Source organism: Porites lutea, chromosome 9 (genome assembly GCF_958299795.1).
Source record: "Porites lutea chromosome 9, jaPorLute2.1, whole genome shotgun sequence".
Lineage (NCBI taxonomy): Eukaryota > Metazoa > Cnidaria > Anthozoa > Scleractinia > Poritidae > Porites > Porites lutea.
Window position 1 is genome coordinate 23,466,195 of NC_133209.1, and position 18,990 is coordinate 23,485,184.

General features: G+C 48.7%; 4 protein-coding genes and 2 non-coding genes across 6 annotated transcripts in view; 1 reads left to right on the forward strand and 5 right to left on the reverse strand.

The window, feature by feature from the left end:
* Positions 1–3,705, reverse strand: part of LOC140948191 (microfibril-associated glycoprotein 4-like) — a 4,851-nt gene extending 1,146 nt beyond the window's left edge. The window contains exons 1-3 of the mRNA XM_073397412.1: positions 3,367–3,705; positions 1,376–1,490; positions 267–681 (exon numbers count right to left, since the gene is read on the reverse strand). Coding sequence (XP_073253513.1) covers positions 267–681; positions 1,376–1,490; positions 3,367–3,687 — 851 coding nt within the window. The 5' untranslated portion in view covers positions 3,688–3,705. The remainder of the gene's footprint in view (positions 1–266; positions 682–1,375; positions 1,491–3,366) is intronic.
* A 2,357-nt stretch (positions 3,706–6,062) lies between these two features.
* Positions 6,063–6,135, reverse strand: Trnaw-cca (transfer RNA tryptophan (anticodon CCA)). The gene has a single exon. It is a non-coding gene; the product is annotated as a tRNA-Trp (tRNA).
* Positions 6,136–8,592: 2,457 nt separating this feature from the next.
* On the forward strand, positions 8,593–12,774 carry LOC140949067 (uncharacterized). Its single transcript, XM_073398313.1, has 2 exons — positions 8,593–9,113; positions 9,585–12,774. Exons 1-2 carry the CDS (start codon positions 8,593–8,595, stop codon positions 12,772–12,774), a joined length of 3,711 nt encoding a protein of 1,236 aa, XP_073254414.1.
* A 3,020-nt stretch (positions 12,775–15,794) lies between these two features.
* LOC140949068 (uncharacterized) lies at positions 15,795–16,430 on the reverse strand. Its single transcript, XM_073398314.1, has one exon. The coding sequence runs from the start codon at positions 16,428–16,430 to the stop codon at positions 15,795–15,797; it is 636 nt and encodes a 211-aa protein (XP_073254415.1).
* A 329-nt stretch (positions 16,431–16,759) lies between these two features.
* Positions 16,760–16,832, reverse strand: Trnaa-cgc (transfer RNA alanine (anticodon CGC)). Its single transcript has one exon. It is a non-coding gene; the product is annotated as a tRNA-Ala (tRNA).
* Positions 16,833–17,685: 853 nt separating this feature from the next.
* Positions 17,686–18,990, reverse strand: LOC140949069 (uncharacterized protein F54H12.2-like). The gene has a single exon (XM_073398315.1). The coding sequence runs from the start codon at positions 18,988–18,990 to the stop codon at positions 17,686–17,688; it is 1,305 nt and encodes a 434-aa protein (XP_073254416.1).

Genomic DNA, 18,990 nt, shown 5'->3' on the forward strand with positions numbered 1-18,990 from the left:
GTAAAAAGAACTCTTTTTCTGGAGTAAACATGACCCCAAATTTGGAGTTAAATTAGGAGTTAAAGTAATCCTAGAAAAGGGGTTATCCTGTACCTAAAATGTTTACTCCAATTTTGGAGTTATAATAACTCCCTAAAAATTACTGTGTAGTAAGACTTAAGTCAAATTTGCACTAAGTCCTAATCAAATGATTATTGTCAATCAAGTGAAATGTTTTCATGCTTCCACCACGGCTTACAAACACACTTAATTTCAAATTGCCTTACTTGTGAACGGCCATCGAGTTCCCAGCGGTTCCATTATATCCTCCAATCAAAAGACGGTATTTATCTGTCTCGTTTGCCACCTTAAAAATTGTGTACTCGGCATAAGTAATGTTTCCATCAAAATCCTCCAGGTCGACTCTCAGGATAACATCATCAGCGGCTGTCAAACGGTGAAGGTTGTCGTTTCCAAGCCAATACTCGCCATTCAGATCTCCAAAACCGTTCTTGTAGGAAGTCCAGTTGACGTAAAAATCAACAGAACCGTTAAAACGCTTTTGGAAAATGGTCCAGCCTCCGCCGTCAGTGGCCATGTCACAAAACACTGGGATGGGTGTGCCGCCGTCTGGATTAATGGTATACACACCACTGGATGGGGCACCATCGTTAAGGAGCTGGGCGCAGTATTTAATAGGCTCTGTTAGTTATTTAAGACATGGGTGTCAGCAAACTTCAAAAACGATCATCCTACCATTATATATAATTTTACATGCTGCACCCACAGTTAGGAAGCCTGATTAAGACTGCAATTGTCTCACTGTGTTCCCTCGAACTTTTCAGGAACAATCTACAACACTGTGTGTGGGAATTTACCTGAGCTGGACTGCTGCACTTGTGTCTACTTGGGGCAGTTTGCAACTTAGTATTGAATGAAATGGGCACTTCACCTAGTGGGTAGCTAGTCACTACCAGAGATTTGTTTACGTCCTTAGCGTCCCTAGTCCTACAGAGTCGGAGTTGGTGACAATAGTGAATTTACGCCACAAGAAGTGAGTGGCATGGAAAGCAGACGGCAAACCTTGTGTGAACGAACTTAAGCGCGACAATAATATGTTTAACAAATCGTTTGGTCAACGTCACCTCCTTAGCAGATTTTTTGGAAATAAATTAAAGACCTGATAACACTAATGTTATTATAAATGAAAATCAAGTCAAGACAGTCATGTAACAGCCCTATTACGTTTTTCACACACAAACGTCTTACTGCCTATCGTCCTGTTGCGTACAACACCCTTAAAACTAAAGGTGAGACAAGATCTACGTTTTTCGTCATTACACTGTTACTAGTCACGGACAGTTTATGACACAGCGATATTTTTTATGTAACTTACTACAAGGTGTTCCTGTATATCCAACCTTACAAACACATCGTGCACTGTTATCTTGGTAGTATGGAATACACACTTCATTGTCACCACAGATGGAGCTATCCACTTCACAGGTGCTCTGTAAGAAAAACAACCGCAACAACTAAATAATTTTTGAGGAGTAAGGAGAACCGGAGTGCACGGGGAAAAAAATTTCTCGGAGCAAAGCAAAAAACCAATAACAAATTCACCTCACATATGGCGTCCACGCTGGGATTTGAATCCGAGCCACATTGTTTGCTACCCGCATTCTTACAAAGAGTTCAAAGATTATTCTTGCACAGGATTTGCCAATCGTTTCAAATAGCTCAAAAGTATGATTAAAAAAAAAAAGACATATCTTATCTATATCTTTCTCGCAACATACATCGTAACTGAATCTGGTTCCGTTTTCGACACTATTTATTGTACAGTTGTATGTGATAAAGCGGGCTCCGCCATTAATGCAAGAGCATTGAGCTTTAATTTGACTAACTTTTCGTCTTAACTTTTTCGTTTTTAACGCGATTGGCTGCAAAACTTTGCAAAGAACAACACATATCATTCGGCAATAATATCATGAAATATTCAGATTTCATTGATCGATGGTAAATTATTCTTTTCGAAATTACCTCTTGAAAGGACCCTACTTTTCGAAGAAAATCGTGTCTAGTAAAAAAAATTTGCTAGCTATTTTTTACTGTAATTTCGGGTATCGGCTTTTATTGATATAATAAATATGCCAGAGACATTTCAGAGGAAAAGTTGGAGCAGAAGTGCGTAGCAAAACTGAGGCGTTCAAAATTCAGTTGTAAATGAGAATTTCAAAAAGACTTGCTATGTGGTAGAACGAGCCACAAGTTCGAATTTCCGGGACAAGTAATTTTAAGTGTTTGCTTATTCTTATAACAAAAGCCGATTCCAAAATGTTCAATTCTTTAAAAGGTACATTTTAGTTTTAGAAGCACTATGAATTGCTTCAAGTCTTTCTCTGAAATCGAATGACTTGTTCCTTGACATAATATCCCCAGGACGGTATTAGCTCTAACTCCTGCTTATATACATTTTGATGTATTACAATGCATCTTCAACGGCTTTAACTGCGGTGGTACGTTGCTTCCAATTGAAGAAAAAGGTTTTGGGTTTGTATGCTACCTTGTATCATTCTGATATAATTCGGTATTTGGTCTATAAAAGGTACTGGGGTGGACCTCGGGGCACAGCCTCTCCGTACAAAGCTTTTTGAGTACCTCCCACCTAACCGGATTTAAAGACAGGCATCGAAAACTTGAGTTTAAATACACATAATGCACTATTATAATACCGCACCACCAATGAATCATATCGGTAGATTATAAGAATAGAGTACCCGTTAATGATATTGGCTTTTGATGAGCAGATGCCATGTTTCGTGACTAATGCAATACTTGCGCAAATTCAACAGCGACAATGTACCTTAACGAAAGGCGCCACGAAAGAGCTGCTGGTTTCATGGGCGATTTGAAAGATCCCTAAGATCGCACCACCAAAAATAGTTCGAAAAAGAATGTGTAACGACTGTTTAGAGGGGACAAATATTCTTGGAAAATTACGAAAACAGCTATTATTAGTAGTAGTATTATTCAGTTTCATTATTATTATTATTATTATTATTATTATTATTATTATTATTATTATTATTATCATTTTGCTAAGACACTAACTGGGTAAGCGTTGTTTATAGTAATAATTATATCTTTTCTGTTTCTGCTCACTTACTTAGCTTGAAAAGCGGGGGTACAATTACAATTACAAGTTTCTCTTCACTTTCTATTTTAAGGACGAAGAATTGAACTTGACGGAATGGTAAATTCTTACTTCAGTCACGATACCAGTTTTTCTTGCACTCTAACACATACCAAAAAGTGGTGTTTTCGAGTTACATGTTATAAATTAAGATAATTAAGGACTTCAAAGAACAAAAAGGGAGGACTTACCTGCATGCCTACGTATTTAAAATCCTCATCCGCTGTGAAATTAACAACGCTAACAAATCGATCAGAGTTACTGATCTGACATGTGTACCCCTCAGTTGTGTTCTTTACCATTTGGAAGTTGTAAGAAATGCAACTCTCTTCCTTAACACACTCAACCCTGCAACGACTTTCTGCGTCCACTTGTATTTCTTGGATCGTGTTTCCAGTCAGCCTTCGCCCGTTTATTGGGGAAGCAAAGTTCACGGCCTCGAAACTTGGTTCCAAAATACGACTAATACCGTAGACGGTAGTGCCGGTCAAAAATAGCAGCCAGAGATGCATATTTTGTGAGAAACAGGATTGATTTGTGCAAAGTGCTTCAAGGAGTTCGTTTAAGAGAGCGTAGAATATTAGCTGTCACCCAGTAAAATTTAAGACAGGTGTATCAGTTTATATGGTAATGAAGCCATTAACGTTGTTTGTCGTTATTACGCAAGATTATGATGCGATGCGAGGCTGTGAGTAAGTGAGGTGAGACAAGCCGGTTGCTATATTGTAGCAGGTCTTCAACTAAACAAACAATTTTTTTAAAGGAATCATTTCTACGAAATATCAATTACTTGAAAAAGTATTTCGGAATCAGTATAAGATTCTAACTGTCCAACTACCCTAACCAACTAGACACAACTTTAACAGCTCACTTAATTTTACTTTGAGCGAAATGTTTAGGCAAACTTTCAATTCAATTCAATTTCATTATTCACACTTTTATAAAATATTTACATTATATATAGTAAGGTAGGAATACACTAATAACGGAGAAGAAGAAGGGAAAAAAAAGAAAATTAATGGCTTGGGTAGAAGTGTACGGTGGTCAGAGGAGCTTAGCTTTCGAGCTAACCACCGCTATATTATGATTGGAAATACATAATAAATGTGCGCTTGGTGCCATTTGCCACTTTACATGATCTCTTTCCAACAGATAAATTTAACTCAATTAGGAATGCTCTAAAAAGTGAATTTGAGTGTTAGTTCCGCAATAATCTATTCGACTGATTCCATGAAACCGGACCGTCGGAGACTTCACGGCCAGTCCACAGTTGAAAACACAATCGTTCCTTTTGTTTTACGTAATACACAATTCAGTAAAAACTGTTTCGCCACAGAATAGGAAGCGACTAACGATGAATTATGTATATTTAGTGACCCATTCACGGGTTAAGCTAAATGAGCTTACTAAATTAGCCTGCTATTAATGTTTCGTGTCTTTATTCAGCTCAGGTGGTAGACAAGAGTACTGTAGCGCGAACGCAGAGGCCTTTAAAGCCCCAGAAATTTTTTTCGTTCGCAGGTCTTAATTTGCAGTTCTTTTGAATTACGATTACAACTTAGATGGTCATATCTTCGTATAGAATATGTTTAATATATAGACTTAGCCAGGGCTAAAAGCGCAGCTCCAGTTAATACTGTAAATTTATAATTTAATTCAAACAATAAACTTGTAATCCACAAATCGGTTAACTGTGGGGATCCATATGACGTTTTTAACGTTATAAAGAGTTGGAATGGGTGACTTAAGAGAAAAAATAATTTGCAAACAGTGCAAGAATGAAACAACATCTAATATCTTACATCGAGTTAATAGTCTTATTTGTACTAATAAATAGAAACAGGGGCGGATCTAGGGGGAAGCCGGCAGGGGGTGTGCACCTCCCCTCCCCCTGAGATGACCTGCGGTTTTCTAATACAACTGGTATTCTGCCGCCCCAAAAAAACTATGTGGTTTATTGGTGTTAGTAGTATTAGGGGTCGGTTTGTCCAGTAGGGGGGCTTCATGTAAGCGTCACGAAATGTCCTCGATAAAAAAATGTGGGGAGGGGTGGGTTAGGGTTAGGGTTAGGGTTAGGGTTATACTTACCTGAAGAGGGAGAGGTTAGGGTTAGGGCTAGAGAGCCTCTTGTACCCGAGTAGGTTAGGGTTAGGGTGGGGTTTATATTTGTGGAGGAGGGTTGCGGCTTGGCCTTGTGGTAAGGGGCATGAACGAGGGCGCATGCGCGTGGTGGAAGGTTAGGGCTAGGATTAGGGTTAGGGTTAGGGGTTAAGGGTTAGGATTAGGGTTAGCCTTGTGGTACGGGAAAAAAATTCGTGAGGGCGCATGCGCGTGGTGAAAAGTTAGGGTTAGGGTTAGGATTAAGGGTGCTAGGGTTCGGGGGTCCCTTGTGGTAAGGTGAAGCTAGAAGGAGGGCGCATGCGCGTTGGGTGTGAGGGTACCTTACTTGATTAGGTTAGGGTTAAGTTTATATAAGAGGATGAGGGTTCGGGCTTAGCCTTGTGGTACGGGGAGGAATTGGAAAGGGCGCATGCGCCTTGTGGAAGGTTTAGGGCTAGGGTTAGGGTTAGGGTGAAGGGTTAAGGGCTAGGATTAGGGTTAGCCTTGTGGTAAGGCCAATTCGCGAGGGCGCATGCGCGTTGTGGAAGAAGAAGAAAAAATGGTGGATTCCCAGTCCCCACAGCTTGGAGGAGGAGGCTGCGTATTATCCGTTCTAAGGACGGGGCCCTCTATAGTTCGCCGCGCCTAGACAAATACTCTCTGGGAAGACTTGTGCACGAAGGCGAAAAAAGAAAAGAAAAGATAGGGCAGCAAAAGAAGAAGAAAAAGAAAGAAAGAAAGAAAAGAAGAAGAAAAAGGAATGGGTCGCAGCAAGGATCCACTCCGGAAGCCCGGGGTGGAGTCGAACCACCAACCGTTCGATTTGGAATCGAACGCGCTACCCCTTGCGCCACCGGGCTTGGCACATGCCATCAGTCGCCAAGTTAGCACCAAACAACAACCTTTTTTATTCCTATTTTTTTTTTAAATCAGTGTACGGTTTACATCTCAAGTCTAGAAGTACAAGATTGCTCAAAAGGTAATGGACCCGCATGTTCCCATCTCTCCGGGTTTCGAAGACTCACGCGTTGGAGGGCTTGCCCTATGAAACGATCGTTGACCTTATGACCACAGGTTTGACTAGGGTACGCTTGCAACGCTTTTCCGTTGGTGAGCAGATGTTTCCAATGCTCCTGCACCTATTGCTCGAGAAGAGGGACTGCATAGGTCTTCAAGGGGAGGCCGTCACTGTTCAAGAGTTCGCAATGTTGGCCGTGCGTCCAGAGGGCGAGCCGAGGGTGTCCTGGGGACCGGCGGGATCTTAGTTGACAAGGTACGCGGCGGGTTTAGCGGTGATGAGCTTGTTGGGTAAGGGATTCCTGGCAAACACGCCTTGAAAACCAGGCCCTAACACGGGATTGTGTCGCGCCAAATAGTCCAACTGCCCGTTCTTCAGAGGCCCTTGCTCCATCTTTCTTTTCTTCTTTAGATATCGCCAATAGGGAAGAGAGGCGATCCGTAGAGGACGTTCTCCGCAAGGGGTTTAACAGGGGTCGTAGAGTAGGCGGTATGCATCGTTTCAAAGAGCAAGTCGAGGGGGTACCAAGACGGATAGCTCAGAGATTTCTAACACGACACGAATGAACCACTAGAAGAGACGCCGTTTGTAAGAGACTGAAGCACTGGGAGGCGGTGTAGTCTTTATACTCTTATCGAGTCGTGACGTCATACATGAAGGCGTTCTTGGCCAATTGGAGCGCGAGGGGTACTCATCGTGGAGATTTATCTATGTCCCGTGGGGCCGCATACAGGTGGTACTCTGACGGGCGGGACAGGGTGAATGATTATCGTAGGGCGCATGCGTTCTTTCCCAAAGGTTTGTAGGAAGGGATCGTAGAGTGCCTCCCACAAGAGAGTCTCTTTCTTGGCCTTGATAACCTAGGGTGTACGGTTCGGGTAAGTATCTTTGCAGAGCTCTCTGTACCTTAAGGTGAGTGGTTCTTTTTTGGCTTGCAACTTTGCTCGAGTCTCACAGAGCGTTGTACGAAAACTGACGTGATATCTGTTCTTTTCAGATTGGAATTTATGCAAAGAATTTACTGCAATTGATTGGGTGAGTATTTTTTCTCTTCTGTTATTGCTTTCTATTTTTGTATCGTTTTTCTTTCGAACTTCTTGTCGTTGTCTTGATTGTATTTTGACCGAACGCAGTGCAAACATGACATTAATTGCGGTGTTTTCTTCTTGCTTTAGGTGTGTGTGATTTTAAATAATTTTATTCTCGCTGGTTGCCTTTTTAGTAAGTATTTTATTGGTTGTTTCTTGTCTTGAGGTTTCTCTCTCTTTTATCGTTTTCTTACGAACCTTCTGTACTTTGTCTTGAGAATATTTTAGCCGTAGGCAGTACAAACTTGTCATTGATTACGATTTTTCTGTCTTCTTGCTTTAGGTGTGTATAAATAATTTTTTGCTTGCTGTTGCCGCTACTGCTGTTGCTTTTGCTGGTATTTTAGTAAGTATTGTATCTGTTGAGTTTTCTTACGAATCTGTTGTCGTTGACTTGACAGTATTTTAGCCGATCGCCGGGCAAACATGTCATTGATTGGGATGTGCATCTTTCTTCTTGCTTTTAGAGTGTGCTTTTGTAAATAGCTTTTGCTTTTTAGCTGTTTTGCTGGTTTGTCTGTTGGGTAAGTATTGTAGCCGTTGTTTTTTTTGTTTTACGGTTGGTCTTAGAGCGGGCGGTTTGAAGTTTTAGTTGTCAGTTTTTCTCACTCTTAGTCCTCAAACGTTAGGCATTCTTTTTTTTCAGCCGAAGTTTGTTTTATTAGGCTGCATTATATGAGCAAATACTTGTCTGATCTTTTTTTCCTATACGTGATTTGTGGATGTAATTTTGCTCCCCCAAAAAACTCATTTTGTAAAACGCTCACGTACAACCTTTCAGTATGCTAATTTGGTGAAGGTTATTAGTTTAGGATAACAGCCTGACAAAAGAACTTTTCGAGGCGCAACGGCTCCATTGTTGCGATGTTGGCGGTGCGGTGTTAATGAAGTATTCATCCAAAAACCTATGTTTCCCATTTGGCGGGGACGTGTTCATGAGGTATGAATGCCAAAAAAAACCTATTGTTTCGATGTTGGCGGGGCCGTGTTAATGACGTATTGAGGTAAAAAAAGTAGGTGAGCCTTTTTTTACACAATAATTTTTTTTGTCGGCTCAAAGGCCTCTTTATATAAGAATTCTTAGCCAAGCAATTGCTTTTTAGGACGGCCAATTTTTTTTCTAATGAAAGAAGCTCAAGCACTACAGTAGTATTGATTTCATTTTTTTAACATGTATTGTTTTACCTTTTTTCATTTTTTAAAATTTCAGAATGGCTGACAAACTAGATGATGTAGAAATGACCCTCAACGACCTTGAAGAGGATGCTGCCTGTGTGGCTGCCTTGGACGCGGCCGAACAGGAACAACTGGCGTATCCGCTAGAGTTCCAACTCGTACCGCACGTGGATCGTCGAGTGCGTAAATTTGGACTGCATCGCCGTGTGTTTACCACGCGCCTCGTCCAACGTGGAGGTGCCCTTCGTCCCGAACTGATTCCGCGAGACCAGCTTCCATCTTTGTTGGAGCAAGCCCTCCAGATCGCCATCCAGCGCCAAGTGTTGGACCAGCCGGGGGTGCACGACAATGATCACTTAATGATCAATATGTCCAGCAACAGACTACAGCACGCCTACCAGTCTTCCCGCGTCAGAGTCCGTGATTGGCTCCAAGACACCGAACCCGCCCAAATGATGATGCAACAACTAAGTAAAATTCTCAACTCCAACGAGAACTTTGCCATCGATGATAGCTTCCATATTGAAGTCAGTCATATCCGAGACAGTGGAGTCGGGTCAGGCAGTCGCGGTCAACGGCCCGGCACCCAACCCATTGAACAATTTTTAAAAAACAAAAAAAGTGTCGTACGCATTGAAAACAAAGACGAATTATGCTGTGCCCGAGCGTTGGTCACCGCCAAAGCGTACCGAGATTGGGGTAGCCGTGACAGCCAGTACCGACACATTGTAAGGGGAGGACCCCTTTAAGAAACCCTCGCCCGCCAACTACACAGACGGGCCCGTGTGCCCGAAGGCCCTTGCGGCTTGGGTGAACTGAACTTGTTTCAAATTGTATTGGCCGACTACCAAATTGTGGTCGTGTCCGCCGACCATGGGTATCAAATTATTTTTAAAGGCCCTCGCCAACCCGAGGACAAACTCCTCTGCCTCATCAAAGTCCAGGACCATTACCATGTATGTCATTCGTTGAGTGGCTTCTTTGGCAAAGTTTACTTTTGCCTCGACTGTGAAAAATCCTTTAACAGCGACGATTTGCAACATCACCGTTGCCCAGGCCGGAAATGTTCCAGTTGCCACCAACAAAGTTGCCCGGACTTCTCTGCTGCCCGCGAACCTGCCGCCGTCCTATGTCGAGACTGCAAGCGCTTCTTTTTCGGCGCCGACTGCCTCCTGAACCATCAGACGCATACCAGTGCGGGGCGTGTAGCGCCCGTTCCTCAAGCATCTGTGTGCAGCACCCACAAGCGTTGCCCCGACTGCCAGACATTGTGCCAAGGATCAGCCGTCCAACGACACAAATGCGGGTACGGCAAATGCCCATCCTGTAAAGAACAGGTGCCTACAGACACCCATCGATGTTACATCCAGCCGATCGTAGAGCAGGTTCCACAGCCAATCAGTCGACCTCCCCGCCGTGGAGCCGCCGCAGGGTTGGCGACCCTCCAAGCCAATCTGGCCAGCAGTCCTGATGATGAAGCGGAGGAAGAGAGAACAGAGACCTTGCCGCAGCCTTTATTTGTTTACTTTGACATTGAAGCTCGCCAAGAGACGGGCGAACACGTGGCCAATTTACTGTGTGCAGAAACCAGTGAAAGTAATGCACAGTTTACCTTTGCGGGAGACTCCTGCATTGAGGCCTTCTTAGACTGGGCCCAAACCTTGACGCGGTCCCCTAACCCGCACGTCAAACGAAAAGTCATCTGTATTGCCCACAATTTTAAAGGGTATGACAGTTACTTCATTTTGGAACAGTGTTACAAACAGTACGTGAAACCAGAGCAGTTAGTCAATGGGGCCAAAATTTTATCTCTATCACTGGCGGACCTTCGCTTCCTGGACAGTTTGTCCTTCTTGCCAATGCCTTTGGCAGCGTTTCCTAAAGCCTTTGGATTACAAGAACTGAAAAAGGGGTTTTTCCCCCATTTTTTTAATACCCAAGACCACCAAGACTACATTGGCCCTATCCCAGCTCAAGATTACTATGACCCTCAAGGCATGTCACCTGCCAGAAAAGAGGAGTTTATGCAGTGGCATGCAGAACGCCGGGCCGAACACTACGAGTTCCATTTTCAAGAGGAGCTCCTTAGTTACTGCCAAAGTGATGTTCGCCTCCTCAAAGAAGGATGTACCAAATTTGCCGCCGAATTTGAACAACTAGCGGGGTTTAACCCATTTGAACATTGTGTGACCATCGCCTCAGCCTGCAACCGATTTTTTCGCAAACATTGTTTGACCCCTCAGACCATTGCCTCGGAACCCATTCGAGGCTGGCATCACAAAGGCAAACCTTATTCCCGGGCCGCCCTGGAATGGCTCTATTGGCAAGAGCACGTGGAACGAGAGGCCCGCCATGCGGCCATCACCCCCGACGAGTGGGACCACCATGACCTGATGGCCCAAGCCTATCCTGACTACCCTCATCCGTTTTTGGAAGAAGATTACATTCAGCATGCCAAAAACAAAGGTGAAATGACGCTCCTGATCGCCTGCCAGCCCATGCGCGTGGACGGGTACAATCCCACCACACGCACCGTCTACGAATTCCACGGTTGTTTTTTCCACGGGTGCCCTGCCTGTTTTCCAAACCGCCGAGTCCAGATCCGGATGCTCGATCGCCAGACCATGCATGACCTGTACCTTCGCACCCAGGCGAGAGACCAAGCCATCGTTCAGTCTGGGTACGCTCTCCAAACCATGTGGGAGTGCGAGTGGAAACGTCTCAAGGCCAGCCGCGAAGATATCCAAGGGTTCGTGGACGGGTTGGAGCTCGTAGACCGCCTAGAACCTCGAGACGCCTTTTATGGGGGTCGTACTGAAGCCGTGACCATGCATGCCGTGGCTGATCCAGACCAAGGGGAATCCATTCAGTACTTGGATTTTACCTCCTTGTACCCCTGGGTCAATAAAAATTGCACGTACCCAGTGGGTCATCCAGTCATCCTGACAGAACTTGAGTCCACCGACTTGTCGTCCTACTTTGGTTTGGCCAAAGTCACCGTGCTGCCGCCGTATGGGTTGTACTTACCCGTGCTGCCCTACAGAGCCCAAGGCAAATTACTCTTCCCATTGTGCCGAGCCTGTGTCGAAGCCGAATTGGTCAAACCCCTCCTTGAGCGTAGCTCCCGCTGCAGCCACACCGATGCAGAAAGAGCCCTCACTGGCACGTGGTGCACGATTGAATTGGAAGAAGCCCTTGCCCAAGGCTACGATGTATTACAAGTCCACGAGATCTGGCATTTTCCGCACACTTCGACCCAATTGTTCGCCCAATACATCAACACCTTGAAATTAAAACAAGAAGCCGAGGGATGGCCAGCCAGCGTGGGTACAGATGAATTAAATCGACAGGAATACATAGCAGCCTACCTGGAGCACGAAGGAGTCCAGTTAGAGTACGCGCAGATCGAGAAGAACCCTGCCAAACGTGCCTTAGCCAAATTGATGCTCAATAGTTTTTGGGGCAAATTTGGCCAGGCCAGCAACAAATGCCAAGTGGAAGCCATCTCCAGTCCAGCCAAGTTTCATCAACTGCTCAACCAAGATGATGTCGACATCCACGCCATCCGTGTGGTCAACGAAGAGATGTTAGAAATCGTCTATAATAAGATTACGGAAGCCGCACCCATCCAGCCTCACATCAACATTTTTATCGCCGCCTTTACCACCGCCCATGCCCGTCTGCATTTGTATCGCCAAGCCCTGTTCCTGTTACAGCCCCAGCAAGTTTTGTACATGGACACGGACAGCATCATTTACAAACATGCTCCAGGGCAACCGACCCTCGAGACGGGCGCGTACCTGGGCCAGTTCAAAAATGAATTAGACGAGGGAGATACCATCACGGAATTCGCCACGGCCGGACCCAAAAATTATGGATACCGCACCCAAAAACGAAAAGTGGAGTGCAAGGTTCGTGGTTTTTCCCTCAATGCACGCGGTCAAGAACAACTGAACTTTGACATTTTAAAACGCAATGTCCTCGACGAACTTCAGCATCCTCAAGCCCAGACTAGATCCATTCCCATCTTCAACCCCCACAAGATCGTGCGGGATGACACAACCAAGCGACTCCAAACGAGGACCGAAATTAAGCGCTATCAGTTGGTGGCGAGCAAACGCGTGGTGGATCCCAGCACCTTTCATTCCTATCCGTACGGATTCACGCCAGCACCACAAGACGGTGACGTCAGTGATGACAGTGTATTTTCCCTTTAAAAAAATGAAAAAAAAAAAATTAAAATTAAAATGCCAAAAACCCCATAAAGCCCAGCGACAATGAGTGAAGGGAGTGGTGCCTTCATGACACCCCCGTCTGAGAACGGATAATACGCGGCGGGCCCAATCACTGACCGCGGGGGACTGGGAACCCACATGTTGAATCTACGAGACATTTCGTGACACTTCCATTTTTTTATTGGGTACGTTGAGGACAATAATAATGACATGTATTTAGTCCATTCTTGTTGCGAAAGTAGGACCAAGCAACCCAACTACCCATTGTACATGGTGTAAACAGTAAATAAAGCATGACAAAAAACTGAAGTCTTTTTTTTTCACACACAAAGAAGAAAACAACAACCAGATTACAATTTGAGTTTGCGTTTCGCTTGCATGATATTTTTGACAAGGGCTTCAGTCCAAGTCTTTTTTCCCGGTAGGGCTTGAATGGCGCCAATCATCTTGTCATCGGCTTTCCACTTGTCCTGGAGATTGCGCGCGCGAGAATAATCGATGTCATGTTGTTTGGAAATGCGGTCCAGCCGGTTGATGCCGGGATCCCCGCGCTTCAGACGTTTCTCCAAATGGGTGCCTGGGCCCATGTATTGATACCCCGGCCAATGAAATTCGATGCCTGTCTTGCCCAACCATTTTTGGACGTCCAAACCCCGACCGATCATGCGACGGCGGCGCTGTCCACGGCGCGACGCGCGGCGGCGGCGTCTAGTAGTCCTTGCCATCGAGTTTCCGCTGCACCTTTTCACCCCACTCGCTCCAGCCGGGTTGACGTTTCAACTTCTGCGTTTCTTTGGGCACCTTGGGGAGATGATAACTGAAGCGGATTTTTTTCTTCTTCTGGGTGGGAGCGGGGGACTTGCCTTTGCTCTTGGACGTACTGGGAATAGGCGCGGCCAATTCCTCTTCCCAATCGTCGGCCGGTAACGAGATGGGTGTCTTGGACAGAAATTTCGGCTTGGGTGGAACTTTCGGCTTCCCTTTGGGTGTGGTCTTGGGTTGGGGCGTGCTGCTTTTTATAAGCGTTTTCAAGAAGGTCTCCATGGGTCCTTGGGCAAACTGGTCGTCGTCGTCGTCGTCGGCCCCCGCCGCCACTCCGGCCGCCGGCAGGTTCATGGTCCGCACGCGTCTGGTGGCTCGACGCACCTGGGGTCCCAGGGCTTTGAGGCGGATCTTTTTGGTGGCCGGCGGGATCTCGGGGGAAGCCAACAAGACGTGTTGTTTGACCGCCAACCGCGCGGCATGCGTCAACCGCGAATTCTCCATCAACGTGCCTTTGTAATGGTCCACCGGTTGTTCCATGTCCGCCGGGGACACCAGGTACTTTTTCTGGTACGGTCCGTGACTCATCTTGACAGGCAATGACGACACACGCGATCCAAGGCGTGCCACACACCCGCCCCAGTTTGAGCCATCATGACGTGCCGTCGCCGTTTTATGGAATGCTTGCGACGCGCCATCTCGCGCAAGGCCTGCTTGTGCGGACGCAACTGATCCAAGAGTCGAGGCGGGACGGTCACATTCCCTTTCAAGGTGTTCATCACCAATTCACTGATGGCATTGACTTGATCGGCATTGGCATGCTGCAATCGTTCCCGTCGCACGTGCTGGTCGGCTTCTCGCAACACGCTCCGCAAAAAGGGCAGTTGTCGTTGTAGGCGTCGCACCATGGTGTCGTGTTCCCTGGGACACACGTTCGAGGGTGTCTTTATAGGATTACTTGGCCCCGGTCATCTTGAACATTCGGTGGCGCTGGTTCGCTTGCACCTACTACCAAGAGATTTTCCCCAGGCGTTTCTTGCGCGCGGCCTTCTCGGCGGCCATGGCGAGAGGGATGAGAAAGGGTAAAATTCCCCCTCGTTGGTAGTAGCGTCGTCGTCGTCGTCTCCGTCCGCGCCGTACCATGATGCGAAGTGATGGGGTAAGGAACCGAGGCTGTTTTTTATACCGTGTTGGGGGTGGACAAACGCGACGAGGTGCGATAGACTTCGGGTACGCCTCCATCCTTGTAGACCGTGGTGACGGTATTGGTATGCGTGATGCCGGCAATACGGCGCCCCACTGACCGTTGACGAGCATCTTCGGCCAACAGATCCATCTGACGTCGTAATTCGTCTTGATTCATCCGTGCTCGTCGAGGGGGTGTGCCGCGGCCGCGGCCACGCCCACGGCCACGGCCACGACGTCCCCCGCCGCCACCACCACCGCCACCCCCACCACCGGGCGGGCCTCCATCGTCTCCGTCACCCCCTCCGGGTGGCACCCCGCCACGTCCCCGGCCTCGTCCCCGACCTCGACCCCGGGCGGGGGTCGACCGCGCCCTCGCGGTGCCGGGGGTGGTGAAGGGGTCCGGGGTGTCGGGGGACGGTTGGTGATATATTGGTTCAATTGATCCTTGGTGAGACCCACGGACATCAACAGGTTCTCCATCTGCCCGGGCGGAAAATTCCCTCGGGCAATCTGTTCCATGACGTTGATTTGACGGGCAGTGAGCGTGGGCGACGGGGGACGTCGGCCGATGTAATCGGTCAATTGGTTAAAGTCGAGCCCCACCGAGTCCAACAGGGCATCGATCTGATCTTCGGGCACCTCATTTCGAAGAATCTGTTCCATGACACCGATTTGTCGTGGACTAAACGTGGGCGACGGCAAGTCCTGGGTCGCGGCCCGGATGGCCGTCACGCTGGGCACGCCCGAACTCGGCGACGAGACATTGGGCGCCACGCCTACCCCGGCCGGCGGGGCCGTGGGGATGCCCGAGAGGTCCATGGCTCGTTGCAAGGCATCTCGCACCGCACGGGGCGTGACGAGGGGGGACCGTCCGACACCCACCGACAAGGGCGTGGTGTGCCCTTCCAGGCGTTCCGATAAGTCCCGTTGCCTACCTCCCTGGCGTCTCCGCTGTTGTCGCGCCCGTTCTCGAGCCAGTTCATTCTCCCAGGTCAATTGGTCGAAATCCAGATCGTCCCGAAACTCGTCGGACGAGGGGGTGGTCCGTCGACTCATGCTTGACGTTCATAGGTTTCCGTCGGTCCTTCCTCCGGTAACACGTTGGTGAAGAGACGGTACCGATCGTCTGACGCGGGATGCAAGTCCAGCATTAAATAGCCAAAAGGACGCTGGGTGCATTCGCGAAAGATGTTCATCACGTGCGACCAGTCGTTGGGAAAGGCTTGCAGCGCCAAGGTGCGCATGCCCACTTGATCCCGCGGGTTCTTGAACGCCACGATGTAATGGGCGTTGCGCGAAATGGTTTTGGCGAATTTGCCGGGCGGGAATAGATCCTGGCACAAGAAGAGGACGCTGATGTTCCGATGATGCGAGTGCTTGGAAAAGAGATCCAACACGCGTTTGTCGTTGGCGCCTTCGTCCATGAGATCGTCCAACACCAAGAGTCCCCCTTGCGTGGGACCGAACCATTGGTCCAATTCCTCCGACGTGGGCAGTCCTTCGTGAAACTGCACCTTCTCTTGCTTCATCTCGTCAAAGGCCGGTTGCCAGGCCCCGTAACAATAATGTTTCACCCGAGGAGGGGGGTACATCAATTGATCGGCGTGCCGTAACAAACGGCGCGTCCACGTCGATTTCCCGCTCCCCGACGGGCCGCCCACCAGTGTGTTGCAGGGATGTCGAATCATGTCGACACCATGGCGTACAATCGCGGCGAGGCGTCTTTTATCAGGGTCAGCGTGGTCTCCACCACGGCGGTTTCCGGGCAGGCGTTCAACGCCCGGGCCAACCCCAGCCAATCGCCGGCCCACGCCAATCGACGGAAGAGTCGATAGTGTCCATAATCCCAGGTGTCGCACAACGCGTCCACGGGATGGATCACGAGTTCCATCAACAGACGTTCGTCCAAGGCTTCCAGGACACGTCGCTTATCTTGTCGCGTAATCATTTTCTCACCAAAAAAAATCACGTCGCCACGAGCGCACCGGTTTTATGGAGCGCCCGCGACGACGTGGCGTGGAACCTATCGGACTCGAACCGATGACCCACGGCTGGCGAAGCCGCTGCTCTACCCACTGAGCTAAGGTCCCCTGGGGAATGAGTACAGAGAACCCCCGCGGCCAGACTCGGTCATGCAGGGGTCAAGGGTTAGCACTATTTTTATGGAAATACCGGACGTGCCCACCACCGGCCGGGAGAGAACCCTTGAGGTCGGACCGACCGCTCGCGCGGAGGTCCCCCGCACCCACGTTGGATCTGGGTCCCGTCCCCTTTATAGAGTCGTCCTTTCCCGCCGTCTCCCCCTTGTGGGACACCCATAAAAAACACACCTTGGTCAAGTTTCAAGACTCGTTTAATGAAGGAAATAAACAACGTCGAGAGACACAGCGTTGCGTATCCGGTCCATCGGCTTCGTCCATGCCCTCGTCGCGCAGTGTACTCTGGATCCAAGCACGGACGCGTTCCCCCACGCGATGATCGTTCCACACGTAATCACCGTCTCGAAAACTTTCCACAAACTCCAACAGGCTCCGTTGTCGCACGCGGTCTTGCAGGTACGCAAAAGCATAATGGCCACAGGCCAGACTGTCGTAGGCTTGCAACGTCTTGTCGCTACGCACCACGTACTTCCAATGCCGTGCGATCCATTCGTGAAATCCCGGCGCTTCGTAGACGGTCAACGGCAACCCGTAACTGTCCATCACTTCGCACACCCCCTCTTCCGTCCAGAGGGCCAACCAATGCTGACCCGGTTCGCCGGCCGGGTCCGTGTTGACGATGTAGGCCCCTCGGGTGGTCTTGGGAGGATGCTCGGGCAATCGATCGGAGGGATAGACGCCTTGGAACACGCGCTTCAACTCGGGGTCCGAGAGCGCCAAGGCTCTCAATTGACGATCACTCAACGCCACCAGTTCCATCGTTCAACTAAACCCAGGGGGTCCTTTACACTTTGTTATCATACGTCACGGCACCCAGGTGATCGATGTAGATGACGCTTTCAAATTCGCCCCACACCAAGATGGTGATGTTGGCGTTCAGGGCCGCTCTGAACTTGATCTCCAGACGCACGTTGCCGGTCTGCTTGGGATTGAATTTGGGGCCATCCGCGTCCCCGCTGGGCACGTTGTTCCACATGAACAGCGTGCAATTCTTGTTGTGTCCCCACTCGTCCGGTTTGACCATGAACTCGCGATGTTTGGGTACGGCCCCGGCGGCTTCCAAGAACCGATAATACCCCAGTCGATCTTTGCGGTCATTGGCCCCGTTCAGTTCCAGGGTGACGTACGGGTACTCTTCCCCCTCGATAAACTGACGCACGGAGGTGATCCCTTTGCTCTGGAAGGCAAACGGGTACTTTTCTTTGGCACCATTGAAGGCCGTGCTGTCCAAGATCCCCACGATCATGCGCTGGGGGACTCTGCCCAGGAAGAGGTTATCTTCCCTCCACACGGTGGTGGCCCCGTTGAACGAGAACGATCGAATCTGATCACTCACCACCGGGTACTTGACCACTTGCTTGCGGATCTTGCGCTGACTTTCCAGAGACCCGTAGACATCCGGGTTAAGGTTCAGTCGGCACAGGTGAAAGGTGATGTCCACATCTTGTTCTCGCAACCGAACGTAGGCCTTTGTGCCATCGTTGAGCGTCGCAAACGTGTAGAAATCGGGACTGTTGAAGTGGAACTCAAAATTCATTTCCACCCCGGGCACCAAGATCTTGCCCGTGTGGAACACGGGCAGGTACGGTCGCATGACCAAACGGGCCACGTTGTTTGCCCGGAACGGGATGGTCAGGGTCTTGAGCAGGTGATCCTCGTTGTGACGGGAACCTACCAGCGTGGAAATGTCGTCCGCACCACTGGTCAACGTGGGCCACACGTTCAAGAAATTGACCCAACCTTGGGGGGCCAATAACGTCTCTCCATCGTCGCGGCTGTAGTTGAGCAGCGTCTGGAAATAGGCCGAGTAGGCGTACGTGTCGGTCTGTTCGGTCATGAGCGTGCCATTGAACCGCACGTTGATCTGCTTGAAGATGGTGTGGGCCAAGTTGTTGACGGCGTACGTGAACTTGGTGTTGTTGGCATCCGACGCCGAACTGGCATCGGCCACGATGCCGTTGGTGCCCGACGTGGACAAGCGCAGGTCGATGACGAAATAACTGCGATTCAAATCCACGTAATCTTCCAAGGCCTGCACCGAAAACTTCATGGGTGTGATGCTGGCGCTCAATTTGTGGTAGGGTACCAT

Coding starts and splice junctions, on each gene's coding strand:
- LOC140949068 (XM_073398314.1), bottom strand. CDS start 16,430: ATGATTCGACATCCCTGCAACACACTGGTGGGCGGCCCGTCGGGGAGC.
- LOC140949069 (XM_073398315.1), bottom strand. CDS start 18,990: ATGGTACCCTACCACAAATTGAGCGCCAGCATCACACCCATGAAGTTT.
- LOC140949067 (XM_073398313.1), top strand. CDS start 8,593: ATGGCTGACAAACTAGATGATGTAGAAATGACCCTCAACGACCTTGAA. Junction 9,114..9,584: donor ATCCGAGACAGTGGAGTCGG/GTCAGGCAGTCG, acceptor ATCCTTTAACAG/CGACGATTTGCAACATCACC.